The sequence below is a fragment of the Protobothrops mucrosquamatus genome, unplaced genomic scaffold (assembly GCF_001527695.2).
Source record: "Protobothrops mucrosquamatus isolate PMUCROS unplaced genomic scaffold, P.Mucros_1.0 scaffold8, whole genome shotgun sequence".
In the NCBI taxonomy this organism is placed as follows: Eukaryota; Metazoa; Chordata; class Lepidosauria; order Squamata; family Viperidae; genus Protobothrops; species Protobothrops mucrosquamatus.
In genome coordinates, this window is record NW_015386395.1 from 2,393,806 (window position 1) to 2,408,784 (window position 14,979).

At 40.8% G+C, this 14,979-nt stretch overlaps 1 protein-coding gene across 1 annotated transcript; it reads right to left on the bottom strand.

Annotated features, from left to right (window-relative positions):
- Positions 1-671: 671 nt before the first annotated feature.
- Positions 672-14,310, bottom strand: CD37 (CD37 molecule). The gene is made up of 8 exons (XM_015810273.1): positions 14,239-14,310; positions 13,996-14,068; positions 12,412-12,536; positions 11,012-11,086; positions 8,835-8,939; positions 7,657-7,842; positions 5,739-5,822; positions 672-2,193 (listed from the first exon to the last, which is right to left on the bottom strand). Exons 1-8 carry the CDS (start codon positions 14,302-14,304, stop codon positions 2,116-2,118), a joined length of 792 nt encoding a protein of 263 aa, XP_015665759.1. The 5' UTR covers positions 14,305-14,310; the 3' UTR covers positions 672-2,115.
- Between the last annotated feature and the right edge of the window lie 669 nt (positions 14,311-14,979).

The following is a 14,979-nucleotide window of genomic DNA, read 5'->3' on the forward strand; positions in this document are numbered from 1 at the left end:
CGCATCAGATTTATTGCCAGCTACGATGAAGCACTTATTCCTTGTTTGATCTCAAATTCAGAAAAGATCCAGGTAAATAGGAGTAACCAGATGTATATATCAAAGAGTTAGAAGAAGCTCCATCACTTACTCCTTGTGAAAGAAGTCCAGCCCAGCAAAACAAGAAATCCTTGTAAAAAACAGGACTGTCGCTCCTTAGCTAAAGCTACTGTTCTAGAACTAATCCTAAATTCCAGTTTCTAGCACTCTGCTGCATGCAACTCATCAGACGTCTGTTATGTCTCAGGACGCGCCTTTATGATTCAAAACCAGCCAATTAGCATAGACTGGTCAGCCGGAGTTAAGGGGCACGGCTAAGAATTCATCAGGAGCCATGCCTTTTATTTTGCTTGCTTGCTCTTGGCTATTGGACCAGGGATCCTATCAGTATCAGTACATCCATTCTTCTGGAGAGATAGCTAAATAGCTTCCCTAAACTCCGCTGAAGATGTTGCCTAGTCTGGCAACGAAACATTCGGAAACCAACCCACAAAGCTGGGAGAACGAACCTCCACCCTCGTCCTACACTTGAACTATGGATATTCACCACTGTCGCAAATAGCTAAACGCTATTTTACATCCAAGTTCAAAGAACCAAACACAACCGTTTATGGATCATTTTTATTTACAAAATAGAATGTAAAAAAACCCAGTTCTATGAAGGAACAAACCACAGGAAGTTGAGAAAGGAGGTGAAATTATATAGGTACCTCATTCCACCTGCATCCTCTTGCTCAAACTATTTCCCCCTTTGTACTTCTGTTTTAAAACATCCAAGCTGAATATATAAATACCGCAAAAAAGAAAAACGAAGGTTCTCTCATCTGCCCCTTTACAGGGTTGTAAATGTGCAAGGCGCAACACAAAAACATGTCCAATTTTTGGGGCTCAAAGATAAGGTGTCCCCTTCATTTGCACCTGCTGGGGAGGTGGGGGCAGTAAAGAGGCACCATTCAAAAATCCACAGAAGTGTTAATGGCCATATCAACACATTCCCAGTGCAAACAGACCTCTTTCTTCACGCCAGATCAGGTGTATCCTGCCTCTGAACTAGCTAGTGGTCATGAGCTCCACCAAAGGTTTGCAGATTCAGTGCTGTGGAACTTGTCATTCAACATTCCTTACCACTGTCTATAAAGGCTGGGACACTTGGGAGCCACCAAGGAACAATATCAGATGGACTTCAGGTTCCTCATGCCTTTTCTCCAACGAGAGGAAAAGACTTGTGATGGAACAGTTTAGTCCAAACATAAGCGAGAAATGCAGCCCTCTTAACTGAGCTGTTTTCAACATGGATTAATTCAATCAAATCAAGACAAGATTGCGGTACAAAAAGCTAAATACTAAAGTACACATCAAGGATAGCATAGAACACAGAACGTTCAAGTTTGGTTATATCCTATGTATGGTTGAGAATGTTTGAAGTCTAGCTGAATAGATCTCACCCCAATGGCAGCAGGAAGGATTCAAAAACTCTTGGTCCAATCAGGTGGGTCAACACCACTCTTAATTCACAGCCCTAACTGCTAACTAAATAACAGAGTGCAAGTTTCACTTAAAAAAAAAGAGTAAATTTTTTAGCTTTACCTCTAAAACAGCCATATTAAAGGATTTGGGGGCAACAAATAATTTTTCCCAGGTTGTATTTGACAGATCCTAGCAATAAGTAATTTATGGTTAAATAGTTCTCTTCATGCAAAAGTAGACCAGAGCTTGGCTGTTAAAATCTGTGCATTCCAGGGCAATGCAATATAAAAACATAGAATTCTTTATCCTATTTTGAGGATTTAGGTGAAGCCAAAAGCCGATACGGCTATACTTTTTAGAGAGCTAAATTATCTTTAACTAACTGAAGGTAAAAATCTGCTTCATATTACTCTATTTTCTTATTGGTTGCTCTGATTCTTGAAAGTTTCATCTCAGTTTCCAAGACTGGATCACTTAGGACAAGAAAGTGAGATAGTAAACTTGCTGAACGTAACTGCAGCTCTACAATGTACGGTTTTAAAACCCGAGTGGAATGTCTAAATAAGATGGAATGTTCTTCAATGCCATTTCCCCCAAAAGTCTGTTTGCCTAGGAATAACGAGCAAGCTTGTCGTAGTTGGGACCAACGGTTCTACACAGAAACATCGATACCATCATGAGGAAGAGCTGTGGGGAAAAAGAGAGATTTTAGTAAAAGAAACAGCAACCACACTTCTATCATAAGAAAAGCTAAACTCCATGTTTGGGATAGTTTGCAAAGCAAAAATAAAATTATATAAGATTCTCAATTTGATTCCATAACCTTCAGATTGGTTAGACTTCAATAAGATAAGATAAGATAACCTTTATTGTCATATTTTTTTACTGTGGGCACAATGGCATACATCATTTAGTTGCCCGCTTTCAAAGTGAAATCTCCAGTATTTCTGCTTGAGATTTCTGGAAGTTGGGAATCCATTGCACTGGGAAGGTTGGATGCGTGCCAATTGTGGCCCCTTCATGACCTGTGAACTTCAACTCCCAGAATTCCTGAGCCAGCCAGAAGTTGAAGGCACACTGGCTGAGGAATTCTGGGAGTTGAAGTCCACGAGTCATAAAAGGGCCAAGTTTGAAGACCCCTAGTCTAGACCTAAGCCCTGAAATTACAACTCATATGAGTACAGTAGCTATCTCTGAATCCTTATTGAACCCAACCAGGTGCCTCTCATGTGTGCTGAACTACAATCCCCATTATCCTTGAAGTGTTTTCCCTTATCTGGGCGCTCTCCAGACACATGAATCAGCAATGCTAAGGTTGGCTGCGGAATTCTTGAAATATAATCCACCACAGAGAAAGTAAATAGACACGATGGAAAGAAGCTACGGAAACCAGAATGACTCATAGAATACATCTTGCTGGAAGGAGGGAAGATGACTATCAATGCTTAAAAAGGGGTGAGTCTTTGCCCTGTAGCATTTGAGTCTCTCTTAACTGCTTTTTTTTGTTGTTGTTGTTCTCTGCTACATTTGCCCTCTCCAATTCTCCTTATTGGTGCTCAAGTAACTGTAGCACTTGTAGTTCTTGGGCCCCATAGCATGACATGTTTCATTTACATGTTTCATTTTGGCCCTTGGGGGGGCAGCAAAGCTCTTTTTGCAACAGCACAAGATGCAGGCAAGACATTAATCTGCAAAGGAGGAATAGGGCGGGGAAAACAAAGCATCGTGGACATTGACACATTTGCACTAAACAGGAACATTGAGGCCTGACAATGCTTTGGAATGAATTACCTTGCCAAAACTCCAGGTAGATGTCCCTGTGCAGCAGGTATGTGAAATAATTTAAATGATTATAAAAATGGAAAGAGGTTTCAGAAACAAGGGAGAATTAAGGAGTAGCACAAATTAAGGAGTAGCAGAAACAAGGGAGAATTAAGGAGTAGCACATAACCCAGGGGCTCATGCATCACTTTGGAAAGCAAATCAACACTTCACCTTTTCAGACATGCCTAGACCTATGCCAAGGGTAAGGTGCGTAGGTGTTGAGAAACACAGCGGGTATATGCATATACCCAGCAGTCAGCCTATCGAAAGCACACTGGAACAGCTAAGGGTTTCGGCTGCAACCATAGGCAGGGCTTACCCATAAAGGCCCAAAGGTTAAAAGCTCTTCTTGGATGGCATTAGAAGTACAGACAGGAGGAATAATGAAAGAAGAAGAATTCATTACGGGGCCTTTGGAAAAGAACTGCAAGCATGTCTTGTTTTTAAATTTAGATCTGCATCAGAAATTAGATTAATTTCATGGGTTTTCCAAACCTATGTGGAATCTTGGGGAATACCAGAAAAACACTATGTTCCTCTTCTACCTCTTTCTTTAAAATCCAAGCCCTTTGGATATATGCCAGTTTATTAAAAAAAAAAAAACACAGCACAAACAGCTGTGTTTTCTTTTCTTAAAAAAAAATGGAAGTAACACATTCGATTGCAATTTTCCAAAACAAACTACTCTTAACCTACACACACACACACACACAGAATCTATTGTCTTCCAGCCAATTCAGAAAGTCAGTAAGGAGAACAACCGATTCCCAGAAAGGTAATCTGCACACATGCTCATAGAGAAAGCTATTTGATGTCTCCTCCAATTGTGTTGGACTACATTGGCCATCATCCTCAGGAACCATTGGCTGTGCTGGCTTGAGGTGATGAGAATTGTTATTGCTTGCATCGTTTTGTGCAAGACCTCATGGGAGCTCCACAGAGGATCTCCTTTTATGTTAACAAGCAACCACTGTCCAAGTTTGGGCTGAAAGAGTGAATGGCCCAACATTAGCCAATAAACTACAGTTAAGAGTAAACCTGATAGCAATAGCAATAGCACTTATATACTGCTTCACAGTGCTTTACAGCCTCTCTCAGTGGTTTACAGAGTCAGCATATATTGCCCCCAACAATCTAGGTCCTCTATTTACTACCTTGAAAGGATGGAAGGCTGACTCAGCCTTGGGCCGGTGAGTATCGAATCCTTGACAGTCAGCAGAATTAGCCTGCAATACTGCATTCTAGCCACTGCACCACTATGGCTCCTAAATACTTGATCCCAAATCTTTCTGGCCTAAATCATATTTCTAAAATTACTACACTATTCTACATTATAATCCAGCAGATGTGAAGAGTGCCAGATAGAGGGAATGGGCTAGGACTAGGTGAATTCACAAGGATTCATATGGGATCTCTCAGAAGCACAACTTTTGCTGAGCATCTTCCCTGCAAATACACAAGCATGACACTATGATGTTTGGGGATGATAGCAGCTTTTCTGGCCAATGCTTGCACCCAAGAAAAATCAGTAGTCCCTGCACTGCACTCATGAGCCACACAGGTCACATAGAAAAGGACATGCACAAAGAAGAAGTAACACATCCTTCCCAACTTAGGAAGACACAAATAACAAGGTATGGCAGAAAGCTGGAAAAATCTATGCACCCTCTTTAGCCACCTGTTAGGGATCTCCTGGGAGCCACCACTATGCAGGTCCTTGTGTTCTAATGCAGTGACCAGCAACATGCACAGCAGCTGCAGTAACTACAAGAAAGATCCAGGATGAAGAGATAAAGACCTCAATTCTTTATCATGTAATGCACTCACAACCAAGCACATATAAACATTTCAGCTTTCCACCAGCAATGCCTCCTGATCGAAATGATTAGACTGGTAGGGACACTGATGGCAAAAATATAATGGCACCTTAGCCAGGCAGAAAAAAACCAAACCACGTTTGGATCATTCCATCATCAAACAGCAAAGTAGCCAGGGAGCTATGACTATTGGATGCTTTAAAAAATTAGATCTCAAAACACGCAAATCTGAATTCCATGAAACAGCATCGAATATTTAAATATTTAGCTTAATATTCCGGAGGATAAAAGGATGGCCTTTATGAGATTTTTTTGCCTACAAGACCCAATTGTATTTCAGTACTACATGCCTTTATATAATGGGGTTGATGCCTTTATATAATGGGGTTGATGGGAAAAGAAGATTGCTATTATTACAAAATGTCTTTGGGCGGTCCTGAAAATACCATACGAGGTGGTATAAACTGAATGATTTTGTAATGATTTTGGGAGGTCTCCAAACCCATCAATATTTGCACATCTCTGTTATTATTTCTACATTTCTGTTGGTAGAAATGTAGCTATACCCAGTCGTCACCAAGGAGCGCTTACCTCTAGGAGAGCAATCCCAAGGCAGATCCCTACAATGCTGATGAGGTTATTGTTCAGCCAGGTTTGGACGCTCTCCCTGCAGCCCTGCAAATAGACAAAAAATACATTAAAAAGGAGCATCAGATGGAATTCCAAGCACAACGCTTGTCAGATCAATTATAAGGCACATCTCACTCACTCCCACATTGCAGCCCAGCAGATATAGCCAAAAAACTCTCTCTCTCTCTCTCTCTCTCTCTCTCTCTCTCTCTCTCTCTCTCTCTCTCTCTCTCTCTCTCTCTCTCTCTCTCTCACACACACACACACACACACACACACACACAAATCAGAAAAGAACACCTCATCTTTGTTTTCTGCACTCTGATCCTAGCCTTGCCTTTGCTAGTCCTTTCCTTTACGAATCTGGCTTACTAATGTTCAGAAACACCCATGGCACTGTCCTTCTCCATATCAGGAAGCCTTGAGTGCCACAAATTACTTTTGCAGTGTATGAATACCTATTTCCTTTCATCACTCCCACACCAACTTGCTGTTCATTTTAAGGACTCAGCAGAAAGACTCACCTCTATGGCTAAGGCCTACATATTTTACAAGACCAACTTGCCCCAGTAGCTTGTGTCCATCCAAATAGATTCACTCCAAGCCCTTTTCCTTAAGGAGGTGGTTTACAAGGCCCAAGATGCAAAGTCTTCTCCGTTGCAGCCTTACTTGTTTGGAATAACATAACCCCGAGATCTGATTAGCCCTACCCTGTTACAGGTTAGGAGAGGTGTAAGACTTGGCTTTAAATTATAAGCTAGAACTCCCATTCTGGGCTGTGGCTAGATGTTTTGTTCTCAGTAGACTTTGTTTCTTTTTAAATAGCATTACTATAATCATGCACAGCTGCTTCTCATTTTATTATACCATTTTTGTAAACAGAAATGCATGCTACTCAGAAATAAAAATTTTTATCAAATGGATATATATCAATTGTGGTCCCAAAATAATGTGTAATTCTCTTCTGTACAACTGCTTTTTGCACGTAGATTAATTCTATTCTTTCATGGTTGGAAAAAGTAAGAACAAGGTGCAATGGCATAGTGACATGGAAATCAATACATGAAAAGAAGTGGATAGGATAGGGAAAAAAAATTTTTTTTTCATTTTGAACGGTCCTATTTCTGGCTACCATCAAATCAACCACCCGCCTAGAAAGTGCCAAACTGGACAAAAACTGTTATCACTAAAAAACCTGGATATTCACCCAGGCCTCAGGACAGAATGGTTGGGGGATGGTCCTTTTAATTTAGCTTAGTTTTGCTCTTCTAGTTTGCCATGTTTTCTATGTTTTGTTTATTTGTAAGCCAATCAGTTGACAAGGAGTTGGAGAGCCTCAAAATTGGAATCAATCAATATACAGCACCCTTTTTTGGAAGATCTATTACCGGAAGATCTATTACAGTTTCCCTCAATTTGGCATCTCCAAATGCATTGGAATAAGCTGTTCCATCTATGCTCTCCTTCCTATGTTTTTTTTTTTAACAATCATCTCCCACATCCAATTGCCTCTTAAGCCATCTCTTTTCAGGAACTAAACAGGAGAACGAACGTGGCAAGCTTAATATCTTGTGCACAAATTCTCCCCCTCTTTCTCCTGGATGAGCAGGAACTGGCATCCTTTTCAGACACTGTCATACGATCACTTGCATGCTTCCCTGCCCCCTTTTAAATAATTGCCTAAACATTCTGGATACAAATACTGGTGGGCACAGAGAATGCTGGCATTCCATGACTTTTTCCCCTGCAGGATTTGGGTCAAGTTTTAAAAAAACTGTTTTATGTCAACAGAGGAATGCAGCCGTCACCACAAGTACCCAAAGGGGATAGACTGCATTGTGCACACCCCCAACCCAAGAACAATGCATGGGCTGCTCACTCTATTGTTGATTGGCAACTGTCCCTCTACTCGGCAAAAGAGGGCCGGCTTGGCAGTTGTTCTGTTGTGGGCTGAAGGTAGAACAGAGGTGTTACGACAGGAGCAGGGAAACTGTTTATTTGAGGCATTTCTGACTCTGCTATTTTCCATCCAGTCTGTCCAGCCTGTCCAGCCGCAGCATTGGAACTAAGAAAAAGAGATGGGATTGAAGACAGTGAGAAAGAGAAGATGGTTGGAGAGACAAAACTTTCCTGTCTGTGTACTGGAATCATCCATTTTAAGAAAATCACTGCTTTTTATTCTGCAACAGAAAAAACTACTAGAGGAAAAGTGTTCCCCAGCACAGGGTTGGCACAACTTTGCTGAAATTAAGCAGATACGGGCACGGTCCATGCCTAAATGGGAGACTCCATAAAGTCTCTTATCCTATGTTTCTCAACCTTGACAACTTGAAGATGTATGGACTTCAACTCCCAGAACTCTTAAATGAACATGCTGGCTGGGACATTCTGGGAGTTGAAATCCACTGATCTTCAAGTTGCCAAGGTTGAGAACAACTGCTCTTATTTATGCCAACTTGAGCTCCAATATGGAGAAAAGCAGGCTGTATAGCAATAGCACTTAGACTTATATATCGTTTTACAGTGCTTTACAGCCCTCTCTAAGCGGTTTACACAGTCAGCATATTGTTCCCAATAATCTGGGTCCTCATTTTACTGACCTCGGAAGGATGAAAGGCTGAGTCAACCTTGAACCGGTGAGGACTGAAGCCCGGGCAGGGAGCTGAATTAGCCTGCAATACTGCATTTTAACCATTGTGCCACCACAGCATTACATATATATGCAATCAATATCAGTAAATATGGCATCATAGCCATACCTGATGAATGAACTAAGTTCAGTTGTAGGTTGACTCTATGGCTGGACTCATCCAACATGGCTTTAACCATGCCAATCAACCAGAATTTTTAAAATTCACATATCATGACTTTCAAGCCATATGGCTACATCCACCCAGCACACCAGGCCAAATCTAAACAAACCACCTTATGGCTTAGCATGTTATGCGAGTCACCCTACATACAGCCAAATATATCCCCAAAAAATCACATCAATGGAGGTAAAGGATGGAAAAACTAACATTACTGTTACAGTGACATGACAGGAAGACAGCCTACCTGCTCTTGCACAAAATCCCAGCTGTCACCATGATCTGAAAGTGATGCGTTTATTCCATAGCCTGCAATGATGGTTTTTACGTGTCCAGCCACTGTTGAACTGATCTACATGTGGGAGGAATAGCAAACTTAGTTAGGCTCTTTATATCATATGTAAAAACAAAGGTGCGTCTATCGGCGACAGATCAGCATCCTGTTTTCCCTGGAGTCCTCCCAGCGCGCAGAAGAGGAGACAAGTCTTGCTTGATAGATGAGGCTTGGTTCAAACACAGAAAATCAGGTGCCCACTTCTTTCAAAAACCAAATTAGGAATAAAATCTGGAGGTAGTTCTCGACTGCAATCCAAAATTTCTGTTGCTAAGTGAGACATTTGTTAAGTGAGTTTTGCTCCATTTTACGACCTTTCTTACCACAGTGGCTAAGCGAATCGCCGCAGGTGTTGAATTAGTAACACCGTCGCTAAGTGAATCTAGCTTCCCCATTGACCTCACTTGCCAGAAGGTCGCAAAAGGGGATCACCTGTCCCTGGGACACTGCAACCGTCATCACTATGAGTCAATTGCAAAGTGTCTGAATTTTGATCATGTGACCATGGGGATGCTGCAATGGTTGTTAAGTATGAAAACTGGTCATAAGTAATTTTTTCAGTGCCGTTGTAACTTTGAACGGTCACTAAATGAACTGTTGTAAGTCAAGGACTACCTTTATTTGGAGTAGAATGGGAGGTTCTGCCCAAACTCTATTCTCAGTGGACAAAAGTTCAAACCAAACAGGATGCAAGATTTATTTTCTTTTCCCAGAGAATCCAGCAGTGGAGAACAGCGCTGACAGCAACTACAACACCAAATCTTTTCCATCCTCTCAACACCCCACACAAAGTTGTTGATCACCCGGCCCTTCCAGAAAGGGAGCTAGTTCTCTTACTCAATTGCATCATGCAAGACTTTAACCCCAAGCCTTAATTACTTTTGCTAAGGCACCAAACCAATTATTAAAGGCATCACCATACAGTATGCATGCTTGTTATGAAAGGATTTTAAAGAACCCAAAGCCTGCACAAAGAATGGGAGAGGGATAACTTTGGCTGTAGTGTAAGCCAGATGAAAAAAAGTGGCAAAAAGCAGACATTTTTGCGATTAACAAATCACATGATTTGTAAATCATAATTTACAAACATCACATTTACTCCCGGAGAATGAATGAATGAATGAATGAATATATATATGTGTGTGTGTGTGTGTGTGTGGTGTGTGTATATATATTTTCTCTCACTCTTTTATATACCCTGTCACACATCTGCTCTTATGCCACCCCACATCTGTGAGTCACTAAGGACACAGAAATATTGAGTGCAAATTGATTCTTCTCTTTCACAGGCCCTAGTCATTCCTCCCCCACCCATTTTGGTTCTGGGCAGAGAAAGAGAGAAAGGGAAAGAGAAAGGAAAGGGAAAAAGAAACAAAAAGAGAAAGGATTTAGTCTAGCTCAGGGGTAGGCAACCTTGGCTCTTTTATGACTCGTGGACTTCAACTCCCAGAATTCCTGAGCCAGCCATGACTCGTGGACTCATAAAAGAGCCAAGGTTGCCTAGTAAACTTGCAAAATGGTGGAACACAGTATTATATTTCAGATCACGTTACAGGATCACATTGTTTTCTCCCCAGGAATTCTTGTAAATGGAAAACAAGGATATGCAGGTAGTGAGCTCGTTTAGAAATGCCTTTCTCTCCAGATGCTTTATTACCAATCTCTTTTGTCCCAGCAAACCTTTTATTTATTTTGGTGGGATTTAACATCTAGATTTAATCATTCTGGGTTTGCGAACCAGTGGTGGCGGTGGGGGAGAGGGGAAGGTTCTGCACGCTCGCCCATCACTTGCACGGCCCAGTTTTGAACAGGCCACAGCCCAGGGGCTGGGGACTCCTTATCTAGAGAACATTAGATTCCCTTGCATACGTGGGCCATTGTATATGCAAAGAAGCATTCAGCAATCAAGGGGCATGATCTTGGGGAAGGCTGTTATCCAGGATGTAGACCAGATCAAGGACTAGGAATAAAAAAAAAAAAGAAGGGAATGAGAGGGGAGGGGGAAATCCTTCTGGTAGAGCAAAGCATTGTTGAAATAGGTGTATGGTGACCATTTTATGAGCAATCTTCTGATTTATGACACTGCTTACCGTGTTGCTGTGTGTCTGTATCAAGATTGCAATGGTGACTTGACCAACGAACAGGAGCAATAGGAAGGCAAAGTACTATTGAGGGAGAGAGAAAAGGCCAGCAAAATCAGTCAACATCACCATGGTATCAATTATTTATTTATTTATTCATTCATTCATTCATTCACATGAACATTTCTTCAGGTTTCTTACAAACAAGCATGCTAAATTTATTTTTAATCTGCATTTTTGCCTATATTTGATAAGTATTATTAAAATACAGCCACATGCTATACTGTACATGACCTCCAAGCAATCACCATTAAAAAAAAATCTAGCAGCCATCATTAAAAACTGAGAACCACTGCTGTAAACATTGAAACCTCATCTGCAGCTAAATCACAAGGTACCAAATATATCACTACAAAGGGAAAATACCACAGAGCATAATTACCTTTCTGCATTTCCCACTACAAAAGCCTCTTGGGAAATTACCGCCTCATGCACTATACAGGTTCTCCTTCCTTTATTCTGTTGTGTTATTAAAAGGCACAGAACCGGATTTTTACCCCTGTCTGGAGGGATCACCTGAGCCATTAATTAACTAGAATGCTATGCCATCGTTTTATCAATACATCAGTCTTATATTAAAGATGAAATAAATGTAATTGAATGCCATATAAGTGTCAGCACAGTTACACCTACCCTCCAAATAAAGTATATCAGCTTTTTCAGTTGTTTTATAGAGTTAATGATTCCAATAGAATAGAATAGAATTTTTGTAGTTCAGCGTTGAATGTGGGGTCCTTGTTACTGTCTGACTTTGGTAGTTTTCTTGGAGATGTTTCATTACCAAATTAGGTAACATCATCAGTATTGGTCATTGATGAAGTTACTTAGTTTGGCAATGAAACATTTGCAAGAAAACAATCATGCTCAGAGAGCACCAAGGACCCCACAGTAAAGATTATTCACAATCTTTCAATTGCAGGAATTCTTTGCTTTCATGTTACCTCATTGTCTTAGTCTGAAGATCCAGTTTCCAGAGAGAATCCTAGTTTCCAGAATTTAATCCAGGAGTTGGCAACTTTTTCTCACCCTAAACTCTATCCCACAAGTCTGCATCACATGGTTAAAATATTCTTTTCAAATTGCCCACCAAATTTCTTAGAACTTAAATGTTTCATCTCAAAACTTCAGAAGGTTTTTGTCTTCCTGAAAAGATCACCAAAATCTTCCAAAACTTGTTCCATTTGGTGAAGTATTTAGAATGCTTTTTTAAAAAAAATTTTTTTAAGAGGTGCATTGTTTCGGATACAGGCGCTACATGATGTTCCTACCTAACTGAACCCAATAAATGTTATTTCCCTTTCTTAGATAGCACTAGAATAGAGGCCCACAGCTTCTACCCAGCTACTTACAAATCCTAGCATACACTTGATTTCCTTGAGAGAGCCCAAACATCCAAGAAATCCCAATAACATTGTTAGGATGCCCGCACCCGAGAAAATGTAGGACCATATTTTGAGAGCATAATATGAGGACCCTGTGAAGGAAGGAAGAAACAATCAAAAACTGAAAAGGTACAAATGATAGAAAAGAAGTCAATAATAATAAGCAGTCTCTATTCCAGCGGTTCTCAACCTATGGGTCGCGACCCCATTTGGGGTCGATCGACCATTTCACGGGGGTCGCCAAGCAAGGCTGTCCGCCATTTTTTTCCCCTTTTCCGGCGGGTGCCTTACCTCCCTTGGGCTGGGCCAGCTGGTGGTCGGCCTGCTCCGTCTCTGCCGCTTGCTAGCTACACCTCGGCTGGCGCAGGGGGCGGAACCACGTATGCGCGGCGCTCCCGGGCAGGGAAAGTCCTCGACTTACGACCGGTTGGGTAGTCCTTAACTTACGACCAGTTTAGTCCTCGACTTACGACCGGTTTAGTCCTCGACGTACAACCGGCTGGGGGTCGCGGCATTAAAAAGGTTGAGAACCACTGCTCTATTCTTTCCTTGTTCCTCAACTGACAGAAATGTTTGGAAGAATCAAGCCCGGTTTACTGGGCCTACATCCAAATAAGCCTAAGTCTTTTGAAAAAAAGCTACATAGTCCTTGACTTACAACCATTTGCTTAGTGACTATTCAACATCAAAATGGCATTGAAAATGTGATTTATAACTGATCTTTGCACTTACAAGTGCAGCAGCATTGTGACGGTCATGTGATTCTGATTCAGGCACTTGTCAACAGACACGTATTTACAACAGTTGCACCATCCTGCCAGCTTATGACAAGCAAAGTCAACGGGGAAGCTGGCAGGGAAGGTTGGAAATGGACATCACACATCTCACTTAACGAGCAAGATAGTGAGGGGAAAAAATAGGGGGGAAAATTAGAAACTTTGATGTTATATATGTTGATGGCAGCAAGATTACTTTCTGCACAAAAATGGAAGGACACTTTGATTCCCACAATGGATGAATGGCTGCAAAAATTGATGAAGTTAACAGAGATGGCTAAATTGACTGCCTTCGTTAAAGAAAAAAAACACACAATTACTTTTGTTTCTACTTGGAAACCACTTCTGCTTGAGGTGGAAAAAAACGAAAATTTGATTTTGGGTTTTACCAATTAGATTTGTTGTTACAGAAATAGCTAGTTTATACTATTATGTAAAAATAAAAAAATGAGGTTTGATGCTATTATCTTATTATACTGCACCAAAGGGAGTTGGAAGTCAACGCCTTTTCTTTATTTTTTTCCCCTTTCCCTACACCTTTCTCTTTCCTTCTCCTTCCCCTATTTCCCTAACGTTTTCCTTTGTATTTTTGTATTTTATATTATAAATTAATAAAAAAAAACCCGAGAATGATAGTTCATTTAATGACGATGGCAAAAAAGGTCATAAAATCAGGTGTGGTCACATGACTGCACCACTTGACAATGAATTTTTCCAGTCCCATTTATGATCATATGTTCTCTACACTATTTAGAAAAAGGAGATGGAAACTTACCAAGTGTGGAAGCAAAATTATTTTGATCAAAAAGTATCCACAAGCCAAAGCCGAAGACCAGACTTCCAAGGATCTGAAGAAGGGGGAAGAGATTTTCGGTTTGATTGTTTTAAAAAGTATACATCTACGTATAGTAGCCATTCTTTCCTCTTTTCCCACCCTGCATAAACACAGCTTCACGAACTGGCTGCAAATCATAATTCTCTAGCTGACTATGCAACTGGCCCCCAGCCATGTACTCACAAAAAAGAAAAGATTGAAGAGAAAGAGGAAGTATTTTGTAACACTGAGACATCCTTTGTGAGACATTATCTTCTTCCTGTTGGAAGGAGAAAAAAAAACATTGAGTTTTATTATATGTTAGCTGAGACCCAAGCCCTTTCCAAGCCCCATCTACATCAGTATAGGCCACAGATAGGCAACCTTGGCTCTTTTATCACTCGTGGACTTTAACTCCCAGAATTCCTGAGCAGGAATTCTGGGAGTTGAAGTCCAACAGTTATAAAAGAGCCAAGGTTGCCTACCCCTGATTATAGGCAATATCCAGAACATCTCCTGAGGGACTTTATTAAAAAAAAGGAAGGATTCTAAAAATTGGAGTCTAGGCCTCTACAGCTAGTCCTTGACTTATGATCACAATTGAGCCCGAAATTTACGTTGCTAAGTGAAAGAGTTGTTAAGTGAATTTTGCCTTATGACCTTTTTGTCACAATTGTTAAGTGAATCATTGCAATTTGTTAAGTTAGTGACATGGTTATTAAGTGAATCTGGCTTTCCCATTGACTTTGCTTGTCAGAAGGTCGCAATAGATGATCACTGCAACTGTCATAAATATGAGTCAGTTGCCAAGCATCTGAATTTTGATCATGTGACCATGGGGATACTGCAAGAGTCATAATTGTGAAAAACAGTCAGTCACTTTTTTCAGTGCCGTTGTAACTTTGAACAGTCACTAAAGGAACTGTTGTAAGTTGAGAACTACTT